This window comes from Ischnura elegans, chromosome 10, assembly GCF_921293095.1.
Source record: "Ischnura elegans chromosome 10, ioIscEleg1.1, whole genome shotgun sequence".
Classification (NCBI taxonomy): domain Eukaryota; kingdom Metazoa; phylum Arthropoda; class Insecta; order Odonata; family Coenagrionidae; genus Ischnura; species Ischnura elegans.
Genome location: NC_060255.1, coordinates 92,744,543 through 92,769,329, shown reverse-complemented (window position 1 = coordinate 92,769,329; position 24,787 = coordinate 92,744,543). Strand labels below are relative to the sequence as shown.

General features: G+C 40.7%; 1 protein-coding gene and 1 long non-coding RNA gene across 2 annotated transcripts in view; one reads left to right on the top strand and one right to left on the bottom strand.

The window, feature by feature from the left end:
* The window catches only part of LOC124166879 (gastrin/cholecystokinin type B receptor-like), a 131,760-nt gene that overhangs the window by 6,775 nt on the left and 100,198 nt on the right, over window positions 1–24,787 (bottom strand). Inside the window, exons 3-6 of the mRNA XM_046544591.1 lie at window positions 21,425–21,548; window positions 16,636–16,844; window positions 11,621–11,801; window positions 9,394–9,560 (exon numbers count right to left, since the gene is read on the bottom strand). Of these exons, the coding sequence (XP_046400547.1) occupies window positions 9,394–9,560; window positions 11,621–11,801; window positions 16,636–16,844; window positions 21,425–21,548 (681 nt within the window). The remainder of the gene's footprint in view (window positions 1–9,393; window positions 9,561–11,620; window positions 11,802–16,635; window positions 16,845–21,424; window positions 21,549–24,787) is intronic.
* LOC124166880 lies at window positions 2,050–2,855 on the top strand. The gene is made up of 3 exons (XR_006866524.1): window positions 2,050–2,212; window positions 2,332–2,438; window positions 2,541–2,855. It is a non-coding gene; the product is annotated as an uncharacterized LOC124166880 (long non-coding RNA).

Below are 24,787 nucleotides of genomic sequence, written 5' to 3'. Positions count from 1 at the left end.
CTTGAATGCTTTGTGCCGCGTCACGATGCCTGCTTTCTTCAGCACGCGATAAATTCTCTACCAAGTTCCCGCGATGCATGGAATAGTGACATAGGCCACTAACTTGTTATTTTCCCTCTCTACGCGCAGTCTTGTGATGTGATTTTCAGGAATTCTTATGTGGCGATAGATGAAAGCTTCCAAATATCCATTCCGTCTGAAAGTTTCTTCACGTTATCCTCTACTTTCCTCAGAGCGCAATCGTCTGAAACCACCCTGGCCCTATGAAGAAGTGTTTTCATGAACGATGCTTTCTGTTGCGGATGATGGTGGGAGTACGCGTGGAGGTAACGGTCCGTGTGGGTCGCTTTTCTGTGGACAGCGTGTCTCAGATATCCATTTCAGCCTCTTTGCACCAGTACGTCTAAAAAAGGCAATTGTCCATTCTTCTCCATCTCCATGGTGATTGGATGGATTGATGGATGCTGTTGAGTTGACGGGCAAAATCTGTAGCGTCTCCTTTCATGTGGCCATATGACGAATGTATCATTGACCTATCTAATCCAACAAGATGGTCTAACTTTGCTGAAGACCAAGGCGTCTCCTTCAAAATGTTCCATGTATAGGTTAGCGACGACGGTTGAGAGGGCGCTCCTCATAGATGCTCCATCATCATTTTGGTGGTAAAATTCTCCGTCCCACAGAAAGTAGGTGCTCCTCAGACAGAAATCAGCCAGTTTTGGTAAATCCGTGGGAAGTCCGAATTTAGTGAGCCTTTAGATGATGTCTACAGACTCCGTTATGGGAACCTTTGTGAAAAGAGAAACAACGTCGAAACTGACGAGGATGTCACCGTCAGACATTCTCAGTTTTTTTCAAAACTTCGATGAATTATTTCGGATTCTTTACGCAGGATCTTGTCTGTCCGATGAAGGGTTAGAGGTGGAGATAGCGTGCCAAATGCGTAGGTTGGGGACCCTACAAAGCTGACGATAGGACGGAGTTGTGCTCCTTCTTTGTGAATCTTCGGAAGCCCGTAGAGACGAGGTCGTCTGGCAGACGAAGGCAAAAGATGAAATTGCTCTTCGTCAGGGTTGGAAGAGCGCTTAATAAGATCCCTTACTTACCGTTCAATTTTGGCAGTCGGGTCCTTCTTCAATTTTTCATAGGTCCTCCAAAACTGACTTTATCTTGGCCTGGTTATCCTCTCTGTTGATGATGACCGTTGAATTCCCTTTGTCGGAATTATTCACCTGCCCACCGCACCAATACGAGTAAGAGTCCGCTCGCCGCTCAAGGGCAGCAGGGCTATTCAGTAACTCTTTACGCGGTCGCGAAGACGAAAGATTCCGTTTACGTGGTTACGCCGCGTAAACATTCGAAGACGCGTAATTTGCTATTCAGTAGGCTTCACGAAAACATTTTCGTGCCTTCCCCTCCGCGGTAGTGGGGGAAGACGAAGATACCCGAAGTTTTCCTGCAATACGTCACTGCGAGCCAATCAGAGAAAATCGGCATGCAATTGTCCTCGACAAACAAAAATAGAGCGAGATTCGGCTGGCAATGTTATTGAGAATTATAACATTAATTAATGAAAAGTATGTTGCACACTTTTAAATATAAGTGAGAGCTCAAGGTGTATATTAATGTTGAAGGTGAGTGCGTTGGAAATGTGTATGCGATTGAAACCAAAGATTACAGTGAGTAATTGGGATAAAAACTTGTAAATGAGAGGAATTTGGCGTTATTATGCCTTTGCTCATGCCAGATTTGCTTATGCCTTTGCTTTGATGGACCTATTTTAATGATAATACAAGTGTTTGAATTGATGTAGTCAGTTTCGTCATATCGTTTCTCGCAGAATTGGCCAGATAATTAGTTATAGGCAATGAAAATAGTAATGTAAACGGTCCTCATGAGTGTGATAAAATGTTTTGAAAATTATTATCAACAGCCAGCGATGTCCTAAGAATAGTTTGCTTAATTATTGGAAGACTGTAGATAAGAAAGGATAATTTACGGGATAAGAGCTGGTAACAGGGTGCTAAGAAGACGGAAAATTAAGGTGAAGAACTAAACCCCTCAAAATAGATAAAAATAAGAATCTATTTACAACGGACTGCCTATCATTACGTTGCAGCCCTGACTTCAATGTTCACAATGACTATAGTGATGAGTCTTCTACTTTTACCCTGAAGTACCTCACAATCAAGAAGGTTAAGAGACCCAAACAGTAAGGGAAATTTCTACCTAGTGGAAGAAATTATATGTCTTATGCAAGTAACAGAAAAAGGCATAAAAAAATAATGGATGAAACATGACCTATTCGTAATATTTCTTTTCTCATTTTAGACCATTCTGATGAGGTTGATGGCAAATACCGGGTTTGCCTTCTATGAAGGATCCCATGATTAATTTTAAGGCGGAAAACCGTAGTTTGACCACCAACAAAAGCAATGGTAGTGTATCTATTTGTAATTTACCAATGCATTAGGTAACCTGTTAATAATCGCTTGTCTAATAGTTCTGGCCTTGTTTAATATGCCTCTTCCATTAATTAGGGACTATGCAAGAGCTGGGATCTCCATAATAATCAGCCTCATCTGGGAAGGGAAAACCAGCCCCTACACACATATTATGAAGTACAACACAAGAATTAACTATCAATCCTGATTTTATTGGTGTACACTCCAGCACTCAATGTCTCATCTGAACCTAGAGTTAAGAACCCCCATGCACCTCTCAATAGACTTCATAACCCGCACATGGGCTTCAGTTTAATAAGTTTCAGGGGTACTTGGCCTGCCACATAGTATTCCAGTCAGGGGTCAGTGGTGGTGTGGGTTACCTAAGCCTCCTATCATTCATTACACTGTTTTTAACATATTCAGTGCATAAGCATACATATATGATATAAATATTCTTTCTTTTCGATGCAAGGAGCTTACCTTTAAAAAATGAAGGTCATTTCTTCCAATATATTATTAATATCATATAATGTATGCTAATTATGTACCAGATGATTATTTTCCCAAATTTATTCCAAACAAAAAACACTGATATCCAATCTCCCAAGAACCTTTCATTTCCCTATGCATGGCTGATTGATTCCATATATGTATCGACATAACTGATAATCTGGAAAAAAATTATGCTTGCAAATTACTATTAAATAAAATAGGAATGACTTATAAATGATACTCTCTTACTTTATTTCCTTTGAGCTTACCTGTAATTATTTAGTAACTATAAAGAATAACGAAATGCAACCATAGTTCTGGAGGTGGTATCAGTTACCAACACATTTCAAATTGATTAAGAGCTTGTGCTCACAAGCATGTTATTAATATGCTTCTGAGTGGGTTTACATAGCATATGGGATGAGAGTAGTTACAAGAGACTTGAGCTGTGGATGTAGAATGGGTTTCATGATATAGCGAATATGAATCATTTAATTACAGGGGGTGGGGAGCTGTAAATTGGTAAAAGTTTGTAATATGAATAGAAGAGTGGCATTATCACCAAATTTTTTGGAATGCTACGTTTCTGATCCCATACTAATGGAAACAATCTAGGTAAAGTTCATGAACATCTGGAGCAACATCTCCATTAATCGGTTACTTACATCATGCCATATTATAATGCAGGAAATTTAATGAAAGGAACTGGATCCCTTATTGTGAATGCATTAATACCCATTATCTGTGTTAGGCCTATTTGTAGGAATACTTCAATTATCACCAATTAATTTGAAAAGGACTGGCATATAAGGCAATGATGATTTTAAAACACTCAAGTGAATAATTTTCAGAATCAAGGTCTAATCCATGACAAATTATTAAAATAAATTATAATGTTGGTTTGATTATTCTCCAACAGTATAAATTTGTTGGAAAATGCTATGTAAACAGTAATGGGCTCATCACAACTTGTTACAAAAATTCATGGGCATCGACATCAGCTGCAATTCACGCTTAATTTTATATTACTCTACTCAGTTCTTTTTTTGGATGGGAATTATATATCTTTGGTCAATATGAGAGGAGCATCCTATGCTTCTGTAACCCCCTCAACTTCTCTGCTGACAGAGGGATGGCTAAGTCCCAAATTATTGTCACTACCAGTAGCTGCCATGCCCATAAAAATGCAGTGCACAAAATATCTAGATTTAGGTAGGTATTCCATGTACAATTTTCACTAACTTATTATAGGGATAGTGGTTGATGTGGTTTAGTACTATACCTTCAAATGCATTGATACTACAAGAGCTCTTTGAGCTGGAATCATGTGGGGGACATAAAATATTTATTAGTCTCCAAGCTAAATCTTTATCCAATATTTTCCCTGAAATACCTCTTATGTTAATACAAAAGGGTCATATAATTTCATTAGTTCCCTCACACAAGACTGTCTCTTCCATCTCTCTCCTCCTCCTAAGTATTTCTAGGGCTCTCACACCATTAATTTTCAATCAGATTCCATCATTAAATTCACACACAAATTTAAAGGTGCACATTCAAATGAAGATAGGTTAGCCTCACCTCACCTTATGAGAACATTAAAATTGTTATCTCAGAAACAATTAATGGTCTCAAAATGTTATATGGAAGAATATATCTATCTGTAGCACATTATGAAGTAATTGGCTGTCTTATTTCATAGGTTTACTATGAGTCATTTAACATAAAAGCCTTAAAAGCCAGAACCCTTATCTAGGGTTCTGAGTGGCTAGAATGTGGGAGTCAATTCCTTTATATACTGCATTCCATCATGATACTGCAGCAGGCACAAACGGGTATCTGTCTCTCAGACAATATCCTCTCACCACTATCCACAATCAACACAAATAAGATGATTGACTTGCCTCAATTCTTTAATAGGGACCATCACAATAATGGCCATTGAATAAATACTCTCGCTCTCTCTTCCATAATAATCATAGTCATGCCATGGATTCATAGGCATAATCGAAAGGAAACATCCTGTATGATGGATATCACAAAAACGACATATGTCCCCAAAGTATATACTAACCATTTTGAACATAACAAATCTCTTATGTCAAGAATTACTTACAGTCATCTTTTGTCGCAAGACAGATGACACTGAAAACAGTAGTATACTCAATAACGACTACTTGGTAAAATAATTTAAGTTGTACCCACTATGCTATGTTGTACATAAATAACATGCCTACAAACGTCTATCTGTCATACAAGCATCTACCTATCCACAGTTTAGACATGGATCCAGCCACAACAGCTGCACATTTCATTTGCGAAAAGGACCTAATATAAACACACAAAATCGATTCACCTATCAGTTATATCCTTTCAGTGTCAATATCTTGCATTTGATTAGTTAAAACAATAGCCATCACAACGTAGAGAAAAAAATATACATCCACTATATGGCAATAACTGTGAATATTTATACATCGCCAGCCTGAGTAAAAATATTGATCAGCAGAGGAGCTGTCTTTCTGCTAGTTATGTCCCTCCAACTTCATCATCCAAAAATTCCTTATACAACGGTATATACAGACTGTAGAGCGCAGCATTCATTCATGTTATTTTAGCATTGATGTTGAACATGAGCCCTTTCAAACCAGAAGAAACAAAATAATCTTATGATCATACTACGAGTTGTTTACCTTCTTAGTGGATATTAAAAGTAGCATTTGTACTTTATCCTAAGTTCTTGAATCCCGCTACATACTCCTTTTGCATATACACTGGTATTCATAGAGTAACACTGCATTCCGAAGTGGGAAAGCACTGACTAACACCACAAAGGTGACTCGCAGTAGCAAATTCATGAACGGAACACATACGTTTCCTCTTAACCAGCAAATATCTTCCTAACTTTGTAACCGTCCCGGGGAAAAGTAGAACAAAGCATTTAAAACATCTACGCTCATACATCATCTACACTCATAGTGAAACAGACGACGGGAAAATGTCTTGTAAACACGGCTTAAAAACAAGATGCGACGACACATATTCAACTTAAGTATTCACTTTGATAAACGGTTGAAAATAAATAGAGTAATATTGAGATATGCAATTAAGCGGGCGATAACGATAAATATGAAAAATATAAAACATTTCCTCAATGACAGATAACAACACCTCCAACTCCAATAGGTATGTATTCCGAAAAGAGAATATGAGAAGCATATACAAGACAAGAATAATTTAAAATACATGAAATTAACAGTTAAATATGCAAAAATATTACTTGCACGAAATGAAGTTACGTCCACAACTACAATAAACACCACTGTTTACATGGCAAAGCAAATATATGTCATATATTAACAGTATGTGGCCCCGTCGTCTACCGCGGTCTGCTGTTTACGCGGCGGAAACTGAGTTTTCGTTGACAACTCTCGTCGCGTAAACTGAAGCACGAAACTTACGCGGCGGAATGTTCGAAATGGCTTACAGAATAGCAACAATGTGATTTTCGCGATCCCGTCACGAAATCTTTCGTCTGCGCGACCGCGTAAACAGTTACTGAATAGCCCTGCTGGACTGAGTTCTTCTGACTTCAGCGTCACCCTCTTCCTCCACTACTTCAGCGGAGTGGGGAGGTTATTAATGGGCAACCTTTTCCGATTTTTCGTTAATCGCCTGTTGATGCTACCTGCAATGGCCGCGAAAGCTCGCCTGACAGAGCGCAATTCGCAGCTGCTCCCGAAAGCCGTTGACAACAATGTATCTCGCTGCGAAAGCCTATGTTCCAACCTATATTTTGCCTCAGACGTGGAAGAGTTGAATATTTTTATTGCTGTATTTCAACTAATTGCTAGGACTCGTTATTCTTTCACAATTAATATGCAAGCAACTTACACTTGAAAAGGTTTAATGATATTTTTTAGAATGCGGACTACTTTTTGAGTTATTTTATTATTGAAGCCAGGTCATGTTGTTCTCATGAAAACGTACATTTCAAATAGCTCGAAAAAGAACTGGTGATGTACAAGACTTGAAGCATTAATATTATGCTTTTATCGTTAGTTAATGTCTCCCAAAACCATTTCCGCCTAGAGCACCTTCCACTTGCAATTATGTAGATATTTAACTACATACGTTGTTCCCACGGTCGCCTTCAATAATCTTATGCAATATTTTGGTGATATATCAACTTGTATCTTCAGAATTACTCATAGTCATGTAGCTAGCTACCTTAGAAGGCAGTGAGGTCACAATCTAATATTATTCAAATTCTGCGAGTGACCTTGGTAAAAAGGATGAATCTTAAGGGCAATAATATTTTTAGATAAAGGAAAGTTAAAATAATTGGTATAAACGATGCCATTTTCTGTTTACTTTTACGATACTTGCTTGTAATTTACTGGAAAAAGGCGTCGATATTGTAATGGTTCAAGCCCCATAACAGTGCATTTCTACTCGGCGCATTTTCTTCCCTACCAGTTTACCCGCTCTTTCCACGACCTTTCCCAAACCCCCCCCCCCCCAGACCACGGCCCGTGGAGGAAAGCGTGGATGAGTAAGTGGGGATGAATGTGTTTACGCCGATTTTTGTATGGTTGTGTGTGAGTGTGTGTGTGTGGGAGGAGGGGAGCTCGGGTTTTTCCTGAGTGAATGGCGTGTTACTCCCCCTTTTTTCATTGTGCGTTACCCCCACCCCAACTTGAGGGGTAATAAAAGGAGGTGCGCGTAAGAGAACCAAAGGAATTCTTAAGTGACTGTCGGGCGGAGCCTATGCCCGAAATCTGAGTGCGACGCACGGCAGAAGGAGACGAGGGGCCCAAACAGATCATTTCAGACTGATTGATCTGAAAGAAGAATCCCCCCCTGTTCGAAGGAGCAAGGACCAGCCAGAAGAGGACGCATTACCTCCGTTCCGGATGCAGCTTCCTCCAACAAGGGAGAAAGGTGTGCAGTAAATGGAACGAGAGTTTGTTGGATCCAACCTGGTCCAAACTCGGACAACGATAAAGCAAGATTGCAGCTATCCCCCCCAAAGCCCCCTCTTGTCTCCTGCCAAGTGTTAAGACAAACAGTCACGGAACGCACCCGTTACTTAGTGAAAGTGAAATTAATCACCAAGTACAATTAACGTTCGCACCCAAATTTACATTCGTCGGGATGGACTATCATTTACCTCCCCAGTCAAGAAATCATTGAAATTGTATCATATTTACGTGTTCACAACCGAACCTTATTTTGTTGTTATCATTTGCTATATTGATTTGCATCTCGGAACCAAGTTATATTGTTGTTGTTTATTTTTTTTTATATTTTTTTAAAAAATTTTTTATTTATCATTGATGTTTCATAAATGGCTCTCACCAATTCATATTTCATTAGTGTTTAAGAGGGTTTCTTTTGTTTTTGTCATATGCAACCTTATTTGTGTGAATTATATTTTGTTTAGTTGAAATTGTTTGAGTAAGTGTTTTGTTCTGATTCCTTCACGGGTCACCTCAAGGAAAATATCCCTCGCCCTTCCTTTCGCCCCGTCCGTTTTCCTTCCCGTAAATGCGTGTTGGACGAGTGCATCAGCGCCCGAACGTCACCCATCAGTTTGAATCGGGAACCCCCCACCCGCAATCATCTTCAAAGAAGGGGAATATTTTTTATTTACGTGAATTACGAGAAGTGAGTGGCATAGTTTTGTCCCGTAGGTCCCATGCGGGAGGGATCTTCGCGGATTTGTATTTTTTATATATTTTGTGCGACGTCTCCCCCCGGTTCTATTGTATTATCCGGGCGAGTCGGGGGTGGGATGCCACAATATTGAAATTCCGTTTCTCACCCGTTCCTTAACGTCAGTGGGATTATTTTGAACCGCTTAAAAATGAAACTAATACTGTGGATAAGTGGATTAAGTTACTGCAAGTTTCAATAACATACGTGTGGCAATTAAAGTGCAGGTTTTCTTCAAGAGCCTCAGAATGTTTAGATAAAGCCTTATGACTATGGTTGGCGGAAACAGGTTAAATATTGAAGAAGAATTTGGTGCTTTCCCGGCGAATGCTGTTGATAAAATCTTCACGGGAAATCAGCCGGGTAAGGATGGACGTTGCTGCCAACGTTTCAATGGCCTTCTCTGCCATCGTCTTCAGGGCGAATGATGGACCTGGTTATTGCCGGGCATATATACACCGTTGGGGAGGTCAAGTCGTCTGTGATTGGTCAGTTTTTTAGGTTTCTTTCCTCCTCTCGGCTCACTCATTCTTTTTATCATGGGGTTCCACGATTTGCTGAGGTTGAAACTCGCGTCCCTATTCATTTTATTATTTCGTTTCGTATTTCGATGGCCATTGAAAAGTTGGCAGCCATGTCCATATTTACCCGGCTGATTTTCTTTAAGGATTTTATCAATAGGTTAAATATTGTATGGAGGACTTACTACCACTTCGCATAGACTTGAGAGAGATACCTGTTGAAGTAGGACATGAGGTGGAATGCGTTGCCCATGTGTCTGAGTGTGGAGTTGGAATCTCTCAGCCCAGGAAGGATCTGGTAGGCGATCAGCACGTTGTCAATGAGCACAGGCGCCCAGCAGATCACGAACAGAAGCACCACTATCACCAGCATCTTTATCACCTGAAATGATACAATCAAAGTGATAGGTCAGACAGTTATTCCTTATCTCCAAATGCAAATGACTGCAGGAGAGTGTAGGTGCCCCTTAAGTATCCGACATGTCCTTACAGTGTGTGACAAATACCGTGACGAGCGGATACGGTTCAATATAGGGGGGGACCTTGAATCTCTTCTCGGAGACCACCCTACTAATTTAAGGTAGGTTTTCATGGAGTACTTGTGAATTCTGGGATCCTCCCTCCCCATAAACCACTTCCCTCTTCAATTAATAATAAGGCCTACTCACTGTCATTCTATCTAAAAATCCTGTTCTTTTCCTTCCTCACTCTCGTTCCCTCTAACAGTATTCAACATCCCCTCCCCGCTAAGTACTCGCTCGATCGATGCCTCTGTTCATCCGTATTTTATTTAGAAACTGCCTCTCCTCACCCGCCATGTCCAGCCCTTCATCATTCCTCCTCCTCTCCGTCCACTTTACCTTCTCCATTCTTCGCCACACCCACATATCGAGTGCCTCAAGTCTTCGTCTCCTGTCGCAATTAAAATTAATGAAAACGTTGACGCCGTATGATCACAATGAAGACAACAAAATATGCAGCCATTACGAAGCCCCGAACCCTGGTCCCCTGGGTGTCAGTCTTAAACGCAACCACTACCCCACCTGACCCATCTGCTGAAAGGTGTAATATCATGGAACTATAAGCGGCTTGTGAAAAGTACCGCATGAAAATGAATTAATTACAGCCAAACTAAGGCCCATTCAACGGAACCACTACTAGTTCAGGGATGTGTTCACCATTCCGAAGGCCATAAAAAATACGGCATTGAAAAAGGCGGAGCAAGTTTCGTGGTCTCCCCTTGTAAGTATACAATTCGTTGTGTATAAATGTTTCTCCTTCACACTTCCAAATTAAGGAAAAATCAAGACGATCGAATTTTCTGGAATTAATGAGGAGACGTATTAGGAATGTTAGACTGAAATATGGTGCGGTGCAAAATTACCTCAGATGTCGACGTACCCTCAAAATGAAAGTATTACTATTACTACGAATAGCAATCCACGCCGTGTCGACGATGTCGAGTCTGCTGCAATTAATATCGTGAATCTCGCAGAATTCACAGTACTCAGAAATAGGATGCATGCTCGTCGTGGGAGACGTGGTCCAGGAGGAGGGCTCAAATCCCGATCAGTAGCCAGGGCCATGTGGCGCGGGACATCGATGGATGGGCGGCGCTGAGGAAGGTTCAGCTGGCAGTTCCATTCATACTGGTACGATTCAAAATTTAATATTACTCTGTTTATTCCTTATAGTTAAAATCTGTGGGATGGAATTGATTTGTGGGATGGAATTGATTTTTGGGATGGTGTTTGAATTTTTTGTCTTGGAATTTGATACGATTCTGACGTACGAAGGGGGGGAGGGGCAAAATTAACCAGACTAAATTAAAAAAAAGCAGAATTAATTTTTGGTCCTAAAAAACGTTAGTCACTTTTGAAGCATTCTCCATAAGCACTTATTCATTGGTTCAAATGAGGGATGTGCGAGTCCTCGAAAATTCGAGTCGAGTCGTCGGTATTCGACTAGAATGTTTCGAGTAGCATTACTAATTTCGAATCGAGTAGTTTCTGTTACATAGCTGTCGAGACCAGTAAGCCAGTGATTAATTTACGTATATAATATTAATTATTGTTCTGCAAATGCCTTTACTCAGGGCTCTTCCAAGCCGTTTGGATACACGCATTAATACAATTTGCGACATATTTCTAGGGGTTTATCCATTTAAACTATCCTTTAATTGTTTGAGACACATAATTTCCATTCATCTCCGAATACTGACACAATTATCATCTACGTTCCTCATTATTTTTTCCTTTTTACATCAGGGTAAGCATTCTGAATATAAAATGCACTGGGGGATTGAAAAAAAGAGAATATGTTGTAGCATGCATTTTCAATAGTAGTTTGGATACAGTATTCATATAATGACGCACACAGGAAGAGCCGTACTTATTTCAAACAAATGTCAATCTAAATTGGGTAATTGCGGCCTGTACTCACCTTTCGGACCGTTCCGCTTTCCGTTTCTGTCGCTTCGACGTTGAGGCGATAGCGAGGTGCCCTGCGCGCGCGCGAGCTTCCTTTCTTGCACGACAGTCGAATGTTTTCTGCCGCCATCATGGTTGTCGTCTCCGTGGGCGACCCGTTGCACTCCAGTGGGTCATCCACGGGTGTGTTTATCCTGTTTGGAAGAGAGGGAAAGGGGTAATTGAGTCTAAAAATAACTCAAGATGCTTGACCTTGTGTTAATACTGGGATGCTAACGAGTACAGGATTTGTAGGACCCCGGGGGGGAAGCACCCCGGGACAGTGCAACCGCAGGGGACGTATTTTATCAAGTTTTATTAGTGATTTTAACCTATTTTTACTCAATAGCGGCGAGAAAACCCGTTTTAACTCTTTTAGCGGCGATTTCTCCTCCATTGACTTGTGTATTTTATCGACTAGTTTGGTCAACAAAATTTCATTTCGCGTTCACGACGACCTTAGTGGAAGCGACCATTTCCCTATTTTACTCTCCAAGGACCGAAAATTTAACCCTGATTTTATCAGACCGGGCAGCTGGGTCATCCAGAAAGCCGACTGGTATAGTTTTAAAGAAAATTTTAAGTATATATGTGATGAAAACCGCGATAGCATCTCCAATGTCAAATGTTTAACGGCAGCTATCATCAACGCGGCGGACATAAGTGTGCCACGGTCTCGGGGCATTACGTCGAGGCCTGCCGTTCCATGGTGGAACGATGAATGCGCCAAGGCTATCCGTCTTCGTAAGAAAGCGTTGAGAATTTTCAACAAGTATCCCACGGCCAATAACCTGTCCGCTTTCCGACGCCTAAGAGCGAAAGCCCGCCAAGTTGTGAAAGAGGCAAAGAAGAACTCTTGGATGAAATACGTCTCTAGTATTAATATTAGGACACCACTAGATCAGGTATGGCGTAAAGTGAAGCAAATTTCGGGTAGCCGTCAGCAATGTGGGGTCTCCTACTTGAAAGTCAACGGAACCACCATAACTTCACTCCCTGTCATCGGCGACATCTTCGGCCAGCTACTCATCAAAACAAGCAGCGACGAAAGCTACGACCCATCTTTTCGCTCTTTCAAGCGGCGCCTAGAAGCCATCCCTATTTGTTTTAAGGAGACGTGCATGACGGCAGATTACAACATTCCGTTTTCTATGTGGGAGTTGCGTTCTGCCATCCACGAATCACATGATACCTCTCCAGGACCAGACGAAATCCACAATGGCTTTCTTCGTAACCTCCCGGAATCCGCGTTGCTGGAAGTCCTGCGAACCTATAATCAACTTTGGGTAGCAGGCACTTTTCCTTCATCCTGGCGGGAGAGTGTCATCATCCCCATACCCAAGCATGGGAAAGATAGGACTGACCCAAATTCTTACCGTCCGATCTCACTCACCAGCTGCTTATGCAAGCTCATGGAGAGAATGGTTAATCGGAGGCTCATTTGGTGGTTGGAACGCCGAAACCTTCTCTGCAATATTCAAAGTGGATTTAGAAGGGGCCGCTCCACCTTGGACCACTTGGTGAGGATCGAGAATTATATCCAAGAAGCCTTCATCCTCCGCCAACACGTGGTTGGGGTTTTCTTCGACATAGAGAAGGCCTACGATCGGGTTTGGCGCAGAAAAATCTTACGCACTCTGCATGATTGGGGTTTTAGGGGTAACTTACCAACTTTTATTCAAAATTTTTTAACAAACCGTATTTTTAAAGTAAGGACGGGGCAGTTCCTAACGCGTCCCTACCCTCTCGACAACGGAGTCCCCCAGGGGTCCGTCTTGAGCGTGACGCTTTTCGCTATTGCGATCAACGACGTAGCTAAATACATCCAGACGCCGATAATGGCCACTCTATTCGTTGATGACCTGGCGATATTCTGTAGGTCATCTAGAGTGGCCAACATATCGAGATTGATCCAACTCACGTTGAACAAATTAGACCAATGGACCCATAGTAGCGGTTTTAGATTTTCAACTGAGAAAACCAAATGCGTTCACTTCCACCGTGTCAGAGGCGTCCACCTTCCTCCTACACTTCGTCTTAGCGGAAGAAATCTCCCATTTGTGGAGTCAATCCGTTTTCTGGGGCTAACATTGGATCAAAGACTCAACTGGCGAGATCACATCAATAATCTGAAGGCAAGTTGTTCTAAGTCTATAAATATTTTAAAGTTTTTGAGTCACATATCGTGGGGAGCAGACCGTACCACCCTACTCCTACTATATCGCACATTGGTGCGGTCTAGAATAGACTACGGCTCCTTTGTTTATGCATCTGCCCGCCCATCGTATCTACGAGCGTTAAATTCTTTGCACAACGCCGCGCTACGACTCTGCACTGAGGCCTTTCGAACCAGCCCAGTTCCAAGCATCCACTCTGACGCAGGAGAACCTCCCTTGTACTACCGTAGGACTTGGCTGCTTTGCAGTTACGTATCCAAAATTTTATCTATGACGAGTCACCCATGCTACGACATACTTTTTAAACCTCGGCTTTTAAATGTTTTTAATCGAAGGTCTAGGGCAACGAGACCTGTAAGTATTCGTTTTAATGATTTTATTCTCGGATGTGATTTTAAACTACCAGACGTATACCCTGTTGCGTACTCAACTTACGCACCTTGGTTGACTCCCACTCCTACGGTTAATACGTTTTTACTATCTCGGCCAAAATCCTCCACTACTCCCTTGGAATACCAACGTGAGTATTTTAAGTTTCGGTGGAACTACCCCAATTTAATCCCCATTTACACGGACGGATCGAAATGTAACTCTGCCTGTGCATGTGCAGCGTTCTCTCCTCTACATGGAGCCATTAAGGCGAAGCTGCATCCGCTGTGCAGCATTTATACGGCGGAACTCTTCGCAATTAAAATGGCTTTGGAAGCCTTGAGTGACGAAAATGGCTCGTTTGTCATATGCACCGACTCCCGTAGCTCCTTACAATCCATTTCTGGCTTCTTACCCATGCATCCAGTTGTTCAACACATTCATGCCACGCTGCGGACTCTCATGAACAAGGGAATAAGTGTTTGCTTTCTTTGGGTTCCGGGACATGCGGGGATACGTGGAAACTAAAAAGCAGATTTGTTGGCCAAGGAAGCTCTTACTAACCAAGAGATTAAATCAACGCTAGTTCCGTACGAAGACCTAAGAGGGTCACTAAAAAATGTTGTACTTGAACAGTGGAGGGAGTCGTGGAGGACTTTGAATAACAATAAACTGCGAAGCATCAAGCATACAACGTCAGATTGGCCTTCTTCTACCAGGATCAATCGAAGGGAGGAAGTAGTTATCACTCGTTTGAGGATAGGGCACTGCCCTCTGACTCATGCCTTTCTTTTTACCGAAGAGAAGCAAGCTCCTCAATGTGACGAGTGTAGGTGCCCTTTAAGCATCCGACATATCTTGACAGAGTGCGACAAATACCGTGATGCGCGGACACGGTTCAATCTGGATGGGGACCTAGAATCTATTCTAGGAGACCACCCCACCAATCTAAGTAGTACAATTTTGTTTCTCAAGGAAATAGGTCTTTTCAACAAAATTTAAAAGCTTCCCTCTATTTTATGTTAAAAATTGCGTAGTAAAGATCCATTTATAATGAGTCTTGAATCAAACGATTGAGTAGTGGTGCAAAATGACCTTGCCGTCGACGCACCCTTAATCTCAAATCTACTACTATTTGTAGGACCAACCTAGAATACTCGAAACCGTCCTTGCCTGAATCACCTTACTGCTTGGCACTTTTTTACAGGTTTATTAATGAAACTACGACGTATTTCAACCGTCAGGTCATTATCAATTACAACCCATTGTACTTATAATGACCTGACGGTTCAAACGCGTCGTAAACAATAAACCTGTGGAATACCATATATCTCTTCTTTGAATATTTATAGGATGTCATTCAACTATATCTCGCCTTCTTCTGTTACTTTTACTACTTGGGTTTGTTGCTATGTTAGTATTGTCCCTATTGACCCTTGTTTCCCCAATGTTTGGGGTTGTTGGTATGTTGCTAAAGTCCCTTTATCCCTTGTTTGCCCTTTGCTTTGTGAATATGTTACTGTTGAAACAATGAATTCTGTAGATGGTAATATAATGTCCCGTTTATATGACCGCAGTCAGTACCACGGTAACCTACTGACGCCCATTCACTCTACCGTGGTGACGTAGTGCCACTCTCGTGTGCCAGTTTATGTTTAAGTTTATGATATAAATGAACTGTGGCAGAACAATACTTGGAGCGCTAATAACATAACTTTATTGAAAACATCGTTGAGCCTGAGACTCTGTGGATTAGAAGCATGGACCATCGGAAAAGAAATCCAAAAAAGGCTTGAAGCATTCGCAACTTGGTTCTGGAGGAGGATGCTGAAATTGAGGATTGAAATGAAATGCTGAGGGTTGTTAGTTGCCGGATGCCTAGGAAACATGGCGATCTCTGACAGGCAAAGCTATCAAAATCATGAGTTGTCCAGAGCATGGGCGCAGCTAGGAATTAAGGCTGGGGAGGTTTAGGTGTAACTAATACCGGGATGTGTGGGGGTATGGTATACCCACCAGGATAAGCGGTAGGTGCGAGATTAATAAATTGCGGAATATTAAGATAAATTGTTGAAAATGCTGAGTTTTACGGCTTTCTGAGGGATTTTTTTAAATCCTTACACAATTCTATTAGTAATATCAATCAAATTAAGTAAACTGTATTAAACTTAAAAATTTCTCTAAGCTATGGCGGGGGGGGGGGTTTATCCCCCAAAACCCCCCTCGCTGCGCCACTGGTCCAGAGCACCCGGCAACAGGACAAAATCGCGGCCAACCGTAGCGCTTGGCTCAAAGTTTTATGTATTTTAAAAATGGTGCGTTTTCGACCTAAGCATCATTGAGGATTTTGATTCCTACTGGTGTCGGCTCTCCAGGGTTAAAGTTTCGTGACAATTTTTCTCCATACCCCGTAGAAGAAGATTGGTGTCGAAAGGTGGCTTACCCCTTCATGCCGCCCGTCATGTGGTATCTTCTCCGCATTACTTTCCAGATCTCCCAGCAGATGGATGCGTAGGCGCCCGCCATGACGCAGGTGGGCAGGATGAGTACTAGAAGGAGCAGGTAGACTTCGTGGAAGCGCCATAGCTCCACGTTGTCCAGGTCTCGGTAGCACCAGAAGGCTGGGATCCTCACCCCCACGCTCAAGTGAGCCTAGTGATATCAGGAGAGGAGATAAGGGTGAAATCTCGTTATGAGGTAATGATTATTACAATTATAGTAATGGCAATAGTAATAAAAGTACTTTATTTGACATTAACAGAAATACACTACAGTAGTCATCGTCATAAAAAACAGGAATCTGGTAATAAAATTTGATTTCAGAGGTATTACTCTCAATAAATTCCTGTAATGAATGAAACGCTTTTGGGAAGAACCAGTGATAAATAATATTTAAAATCTTGGCAGGCTGAAAAGCCTGGCCTCTTTGAGTAGCATATCAAAAAACTTAAGTCTTGTTATTAAGTTGAATGATTCAGTACGGTTTGATAATCTGCAGTGGGGGGCTACTAAATTTTCCTTTATCCTAGTGCAATGATGATTTACATTGACCCCTGTTTCTAATGAGCTCATTGTCAGTTTTTCCTCTACTTCATGTGTACACAAAGAAATATATGTAGAGACCATAAAGGGTAATATTACCCTATCGTATGAAAAGTGGTTGCCAATGCTCCATTGTGTTTCCAACAGAATTAATCCTAATAGCCATGTATTAGGCATGAGCCTAATAGCCTTATTGTACCATGAAAACATGCTTTGAGTTTGAAGCGTGACTTAATAATTCAGTGCCATAGGTCAGCTAATAATGGAAGAATGCAGACTGAATTTACTGCTGACGGTCAATGGGTTGTAGGAATTTTAATTTACGTGGCTAGTATGTTACTTTGGAAAGTTTAACGTTGGTGATAAATATTTTAAACATTACATGTTATGATGATTTACATTGGTGTAAACTACAATCAAACCTGGGTGCTATGAAACCACTGTTCTTGTACTGCAATGCACCGGTTAAGAAGTGAAGTTCTATGGTCGAAAAATAGGAATTTTTCCATGGGTACAAGGTTAATGGCGATATATTTTTTGCAAAACTTTTGAGAAAAAAAATTAAATGAAATGACAAAGTATGTAATGCTTTATGTTATCCGATAGTATTTTTTAACATTTAACATTTTATATGGGTCAGGCAATCAGTTCTTTCCTCGTGAGAGAAAAAAATCATTATCGATTTGACGTTGAATGCATAGTGCAGAAAAAATGCTTTTGTGGTCGGCTGTTTCGAAACGTTGGAGATCCCTCAGTCAAGTCGAAGGTTGGTTAGGAAAGGCGAGGGTAGGGGTCGCCCAACATTAATTGTCGGGTGAGTACAGATTCGGGGTGAACGGGTCATTTTCATTCCCTGTGTCTTCTCGCACCTCGATGATTTTTCTTAGGAGGTGTCTGAAGGATTGGTTTTTGAACACTCGTCCATTAGGTCACCAATCAAGCACTCCATCCGCCATGATCGTTTAGTTCAGGATACGTCCCAAAATTTTCACGTTACATATATAGTAGACAGGACGTCCGGTTGGCATTTTGTTTAGCCCTCCCCCTAATTTTTCCTGGAAGTTTGCCCTCCTTTGACACTTAAACCTCAGCGGACAGTTCAGCCGTCGAACTGTTTCGTTAGACTTACGCAAAGGGCATTGAGCAAAAGACACTCACCTGAGCATGTCGAAGTAGCCTATGACTTACGGAATAATGCTCGGGTTTCCCACGGGGTGTGTTTTTGGGCACATAGTCCCTGCATTTCGAAAGCTAAGTCTTCAGGGGTATAATGTGGAGCCATATTTCAATCATTATTGCTGTTATTATAGCTGTCCCAGTAAACCAAGTTCACCCTAACCAGCCAGTTGACACTACAAGAAATATTGTGCGCTTTTGTTTGTGGTGTGTGTGGAAACCTTTGTCTTTTTTTAGTCTTTGTCTTTTCTTTGCCTGGACAACGTAGAGGAAAAAACATAAAAAGAGAGAAAGTTAATTTTTAGGTTTCCCTTCTAGGTTATTCCGTCGGACTATACGCCGGCAAAAACTGAAATTCTACAACCTTTGACTTAATTATCCCGTGACGATGAATTTACTGGACTACAATTGTTAGAACTGACAACGCGAACTAGCCGCTTTAAAAGCCAGCCTTATGCAATCACGCACCTAACTTTTTTCGTTTTTTAACGTGTATTAAGTTCCATGGGTGTGAGTAGTCGTGGCGTTAGTGGTTGTCATTTTCTCATAAAAGATCTGCATAAAAAATTTAATTGCTCTCAGGTAGATTTTATTTTTGAGTGCAAAGAACCACCCCACTAATATAAATAGTACAATTTGTTTATCAAGGAAATAGGTGTGTTTAATAAAATTTAAAAGCTCCTTTCTATTTTAAGGAAATAAATTGTGCAGTGGCGATCCCTTTATGATGTGATTTAAATCAAATGATCGAGTAGTGGTGGAGAATGACTTAGCCGTCAACGAACCCTTAAGCTCAATTCTACTACTACTACTAATTAGATGTCAACAAGTGAAGAATGAAAAACTTCCCGATACGAGGGATTTATACGAAAACGTGCTCATATATTAATCACTACATTAAATCTCAGAATGCAGTCTGTGAATGCAGAGGTAGGGTCCTCAAGTCCTTTAGACTTTACTACCCCCATTCTCAGAAGACGCTGGATTTTTGAAGGGTCAAAGAAAGGCGGAGATCGACCCCAGGGTTAGTGTATGTTTGAGTTAGGAGTCTCGTGCAGTCATTGAGGCGCCAACAATGGCGAATCCTGGAAGTTGAGGCTTGGAAAGAAAGAGAAGCGTTCTCATGAAAATGAGAGAATGAGCGTGGATGAATTTGCCGAACGTGGCGGCCGTTAATCGTGATAAACTGTATCCAAACCGTCTCCTCTTCCCACCTTTCTCTCCCCCCCTCCTTTTGCCGGTTACGAGACCTGTTCAGGGTGGAGAAAAATGATGTCACGAAATTTCAACCTTGGATTTGCTGATGCAAAGAGGATCCGATTTAATAATGATGTCAACTCTCTTAGTGCCACCGAAATTTGGTGGATCTGGCGAAGAGCGCCAATCTAAATTTAAGAATTTTGTAGCACTTTATGAAAAAACACAGATATGAAGTTACTATTTTAGATATCAATGTTGTTTTTTTATTTTACTAAAAAGGAATTATTTCTTTATTATAATATTCTAATACATTGGATAAAGGATAAATTTAATTATTACGGCAATATTAGTATGAAAATCCGGTCTACGCTCGAGCCGATGTATCGGCTCGTGGCAATTTTCGCCCGTGGAGCAAAAGCCGATATATCGGCCCGTGGCACTAAGAGGGTAGGCCGAAAACGCTCTGTTTTTAACAGCGGAAACTTTGAGCCAAGCGCTCTGATTGGCCGCGCGTTTACCTGTTGCCAGATGCCTTGGATACATCGCGATCTCCGGCAGGCAAAGCATTCCAAGTCATGAGTTGCCCAGAGCATCCGGCAACATGGCAAACTCGCGACCAATCGGAGCGCTTGGCTCAAAGTTTCTGAAGTTTAAAAATGGTGAGTTTTCGACCTAAACCTCATTCGTAGTTTTGGTTTCTACTGGCATCAGCTATCCAGGTTTTAAATTTCGTGAGACCATTTTACTCCACTCTGTATAGACCATAAGAAGAATCCCCGACTCATCAGATTTCCTTGGGAAAGCAAGTTGGTGCAGGATTTTACTTTAGATTCAGAATGTCGAAGCTTCATCGAACGACGTGGTATAAGTCACTTGGAAGAAGTCGTCGGAAGTACTTGCCTATTCTCTTCGCTAGTGTAAAAATTGGTTGAAAACATGCTCCGTCATTTTGCCATATATCTATGGTTAATGACGAAGCAACGCCTTTGAAAACTCTCCACATGAGAGAAAAAGAAGTGTTAATTAAGATGGTATAACTATTTTGTCATTGAAACTGTTCATGAAACCACTGTACAAGGATAAAGTCGGTTACTTTTAGAAAAAAAGTCGAGGGTGGTCGTTTTTCGCTAAATTTCTTCTACTTTGACCTCAAATATATTTAAAACGTGAGAACACAGGAAAGACATAATCAGGCAAGTAATGCACAACTTATATAAGAATATATATGTGCGAATTTTCAACTTCCTAGCTCGAAAAAATCTATTTTGAGGTTTTGACCAGCTTTTTTCGATTCTAGCCCACTGTGTAGCGCTCTGATTGGCCGCGCCAGATGCCTTGGATACATAGCGATCTCCGGCAGTCAAAGCATTCCAAGTCATGAGTTGTCCAGAACATCGGGCAACTGGGAAAACTCGCGGCCAATTGGAGCACTTGGCTCAAAGTTTGTGTAGTTTAAAAATGGTGCGTTTTTGACGTAGGCATCATCAGCAATTTTGGTCCTAATGGCATCGGCTATCCAGGGTTAACATTTCGTGACACCGTTTTCCTGCACTCGGTATAGAACCGAAGAAGAATTCCTGCCTCACCAGATTTCCTTGGGAAAGCGGCCAGCACCGTTCGGGAAATGTTGCAGCCATCCAAACATTGAAATTCATGGCGGAATAGTTAAAAAAAAAATTAATCACCATATCGACATTTCTCCCGATCAAGAAATTGAGTAACACACGCCCACAAGATGCGCCACTAATTCGTCAGGTATTGCTCCGTGGCAAATTGGTGTACCTGAAGAATCACGTATGTGATGTCTTTCTCACCTGGACGAATAAAATGGGCACCGCGAGCAGGAGGGAGGCGACCCAGATGGCCAGCACAATCTTGGTCGCCTGTCCCACGGTGCACGTGTACTTGGCCTTCATCGGATGCACGATGGCGTAGTACCTGGAATGTAAATCTGTCTTAGAGTTTGTTTAAAAAATAACGACTTTTTAAGGAAATCTTTCCGTGGACATTATACAAGCCATTTACGAGGTGTACAACTTACGGGTACTATCAATATCACGGACATAACTATGAGGAGGATTGAACTCCCCTCAGAACAAAACAATTAGAAAGATCATATCGATGGCTAACTTCTAAAAACGAGTATCTCAAAAATGGTAACTCATTAGGAGAGCAAAAGAACCGATTTATTTTTACTTGTAAACTAAAATTAAAAATTAAAAATTCATAAAACTAAAAAAGAAGCATTCATTTGCAAACAATGAGTTGTCTTTTGCTTGAATTTTGTTTTTTAAATGTCATTACACTTAGTTTAAGATACCTGTTTCAAAACGGCCAAATCTTGTGATATGTGTTTTTAGAACTTAGCCATCGACATTTGTATCGCGTCTTTGAAAGAAAGTAATAAAATTTTTTATTTTTGTATATTGCTTCTCCAATTTATTCAAGGAAGTCGTGTTTTTGCATTCTTAACTACTGCACTTTACTTCTTAACTACTGCATACTACTGCACTACTTTTGCTCTCTAATACACTTCCTCGTGAATATACCAGAGCCATGTTAGGAGGAGGGGGTGTATGGAAGTGGCACGAGAAGAGTGGGAGGGGGAAACAGGTTGGGTGAACAAATGAAGGCCGATGACGTAAAACGGCTATGTCAAAAATAAGGTTTTTCGTTATAGCTTTTAACAAATGAGTCTTTACATAATGAAAAATCATTACAAAAGCCATCAGTCCATCCGTGCTATTAAAAGCAAGTTTCTTCAAGTATTACACCCCGTTTAGAGGAAAGTGTCGTGCGTTATTGCCCGACGTGATGTGCTATTCAACGTGATCCATTCCCCTCCCCCAAAGACGAATCATAGTTACGCCATTGCTTAAGATGTGTGTACACCTTTTTACTAAAAAAATATTTCACTGTGGTAATCACGAATGCTTTGTGCTGCATGTGTTTACATTTCATATACGTTGGTTGTGATCACTTAATCGAATTGAGGATGAAATATTACTTATGGGAGTTAATGCTATTGATTCAAATGGCTGGAACAAATCACTATCAGTACAGTACTATTAATAATTCAGTGTATTTAATGCTGACTGTTGAAAAGAGAAAATATTGGTTGCGGATTTTATATTTTCCAACAGTTTTCCTCCACCAATTCAACTAACCCACAGCAAATATTTTTGTCACTTCCCTGGTTTAAAATAACAATTTCTTAATCAATTTTGGCCGAGGGAAAAGATTATGTTAAGGAAATTGTTTAATTGAATCTTGTTTTGAAAATACACAATAGAAACCCACTAGAGAATGATGCGCAAAATCCCGCATTTTCATTTAAGGATAGGTTGAAGGAGGAAAACATTCATTTGTAGTAAGTATACTACAATAGCTAATGCTTCAATTATACAGCTTAATATGAAGTTTGTTTTTCGAGCTTTCGCCCCTGAAGCTTTAGTAGCCGTAGAAAATTTAAAAGAATGAATCGCTTTGAAAAATTTTAATTTACCGCTTGAAGTGGAGGAATGTGTACCATAAATATTTACGAAATATTTACGCGCCTCATTAATTACCAGTTAATCAACGTCCCTTGAGTTTTTTATGTTTGTCTTCTCACCCCCAGTGTCATTAACTAAAAAATGAAAATTTCCCTGTTCAAATTTATGATATCACCTTGTTGAAAAGGGCTATTTGAAATTGTTTCACGCTTGACATGGTGGAAATGCGATATATTCATGATAAAATATAAACAAGAAATGGCTATTCCCATACTTTACCGAAAATATCGAAATCATGATCGGTGGTGGAGTTACGTATTGATGTTCAAGGTGATGAAACAGACACTCCCTCGTGAATATATACCAGAGCCAAGTTAGGAGGAGGGGATATATGGAAGTGACATGAGAGGAGTGGGAGTGGGAAACAGGTTGGGTTAACAAATGAAGGCCGATGACGTAAAACGGACTATGTCAACAATAAGGTTTTTTCGTTATAGCTTTTAAATAATGTTTCTTCACATAATGAAAAATCATTACGAAGTCCATCAGTCCATCCGAGCTTTTAAAATTTTTCCATGAAATCTAATTTATGTCCCTTGTCATCACAATGCCGAATATCTACGTCAAAGTTGCAAAAATGATTGCACAGGCATAAATGAATTGTGAAGCATGATGTCTACCTATCTGTATATATAAATTGGATGACTGTTTGTCTGCCCGTTATTCATTTCCATACGGTTGCACGGATTGCAGCCAAAGTTAGTACATAGGTGCATCTCATGCTCCCAAAGCCCATAGTGCTACTTCTGGTTGTGACCGACGCACAGTGGGCTGAAATCGAAAAAAGCTGGACAAAAGTCCAAAATGACGTTTTTTGAGATAGAGACTTCAAACTTGGCTTAAATACGTATAAATGATTACCAACTATAGATATATGTGCCATTTTACATCAATACGATCCGTTACTGAGATACAGTGGCCCAAACATGACCAACTTTTTAAAAACACGCGCGGTCTCGTTTTTCTTCAGAAACCTTTGAATTTAAGCAGATGGCTTTGCGTTGGCATGATTTTTATGGAATAAAAAACGCAATATTCCTTTGACCTGATGCTTTGCCTATACTTTCCATGAGTTTTGAAGATTTTCGTTCTCATTTGACTGGTTTTACAACGCAAAATGGTGGACCCGTTTTTCACCTGAAATTTGACTTAAAATTTGACATTATCTTTCGTTTACGAAATATATAACTCGGGAAATTCACATCATAGTGTAAAGTAGAGATTTATCAAGAATACTAAGCAGAAATCTTGGAAAAAAGTCTGCGACGAAGGTAATGAGAGCGATTTTTCGATCGCGAGTCAAGGCTGAGCTACACGCCGCGGGACCCTGAGGCTCGGTAACCGAGGTCGATGTTTCAAGTTTTTTGAAACTTTATTCTTGAAAATCGTCATTTTAAGCACAGAACCTAGTCATTAATGACCTAAAACACTATATTGATGACATTAGCAAGGATTTTGGATCGACCGAATTGACCATTTAACGCGTTACTCGAGTGGAAATGCTTGGGATTGGATATTTGTCGGAACCATTCCACGTATAAGAAACATGCTTCGGGTATTGAATTTGGGTTAAAATATTGAGTTGGCATGCTAAAGTGAGAGAAAAACAGAATGTTTTCCCGA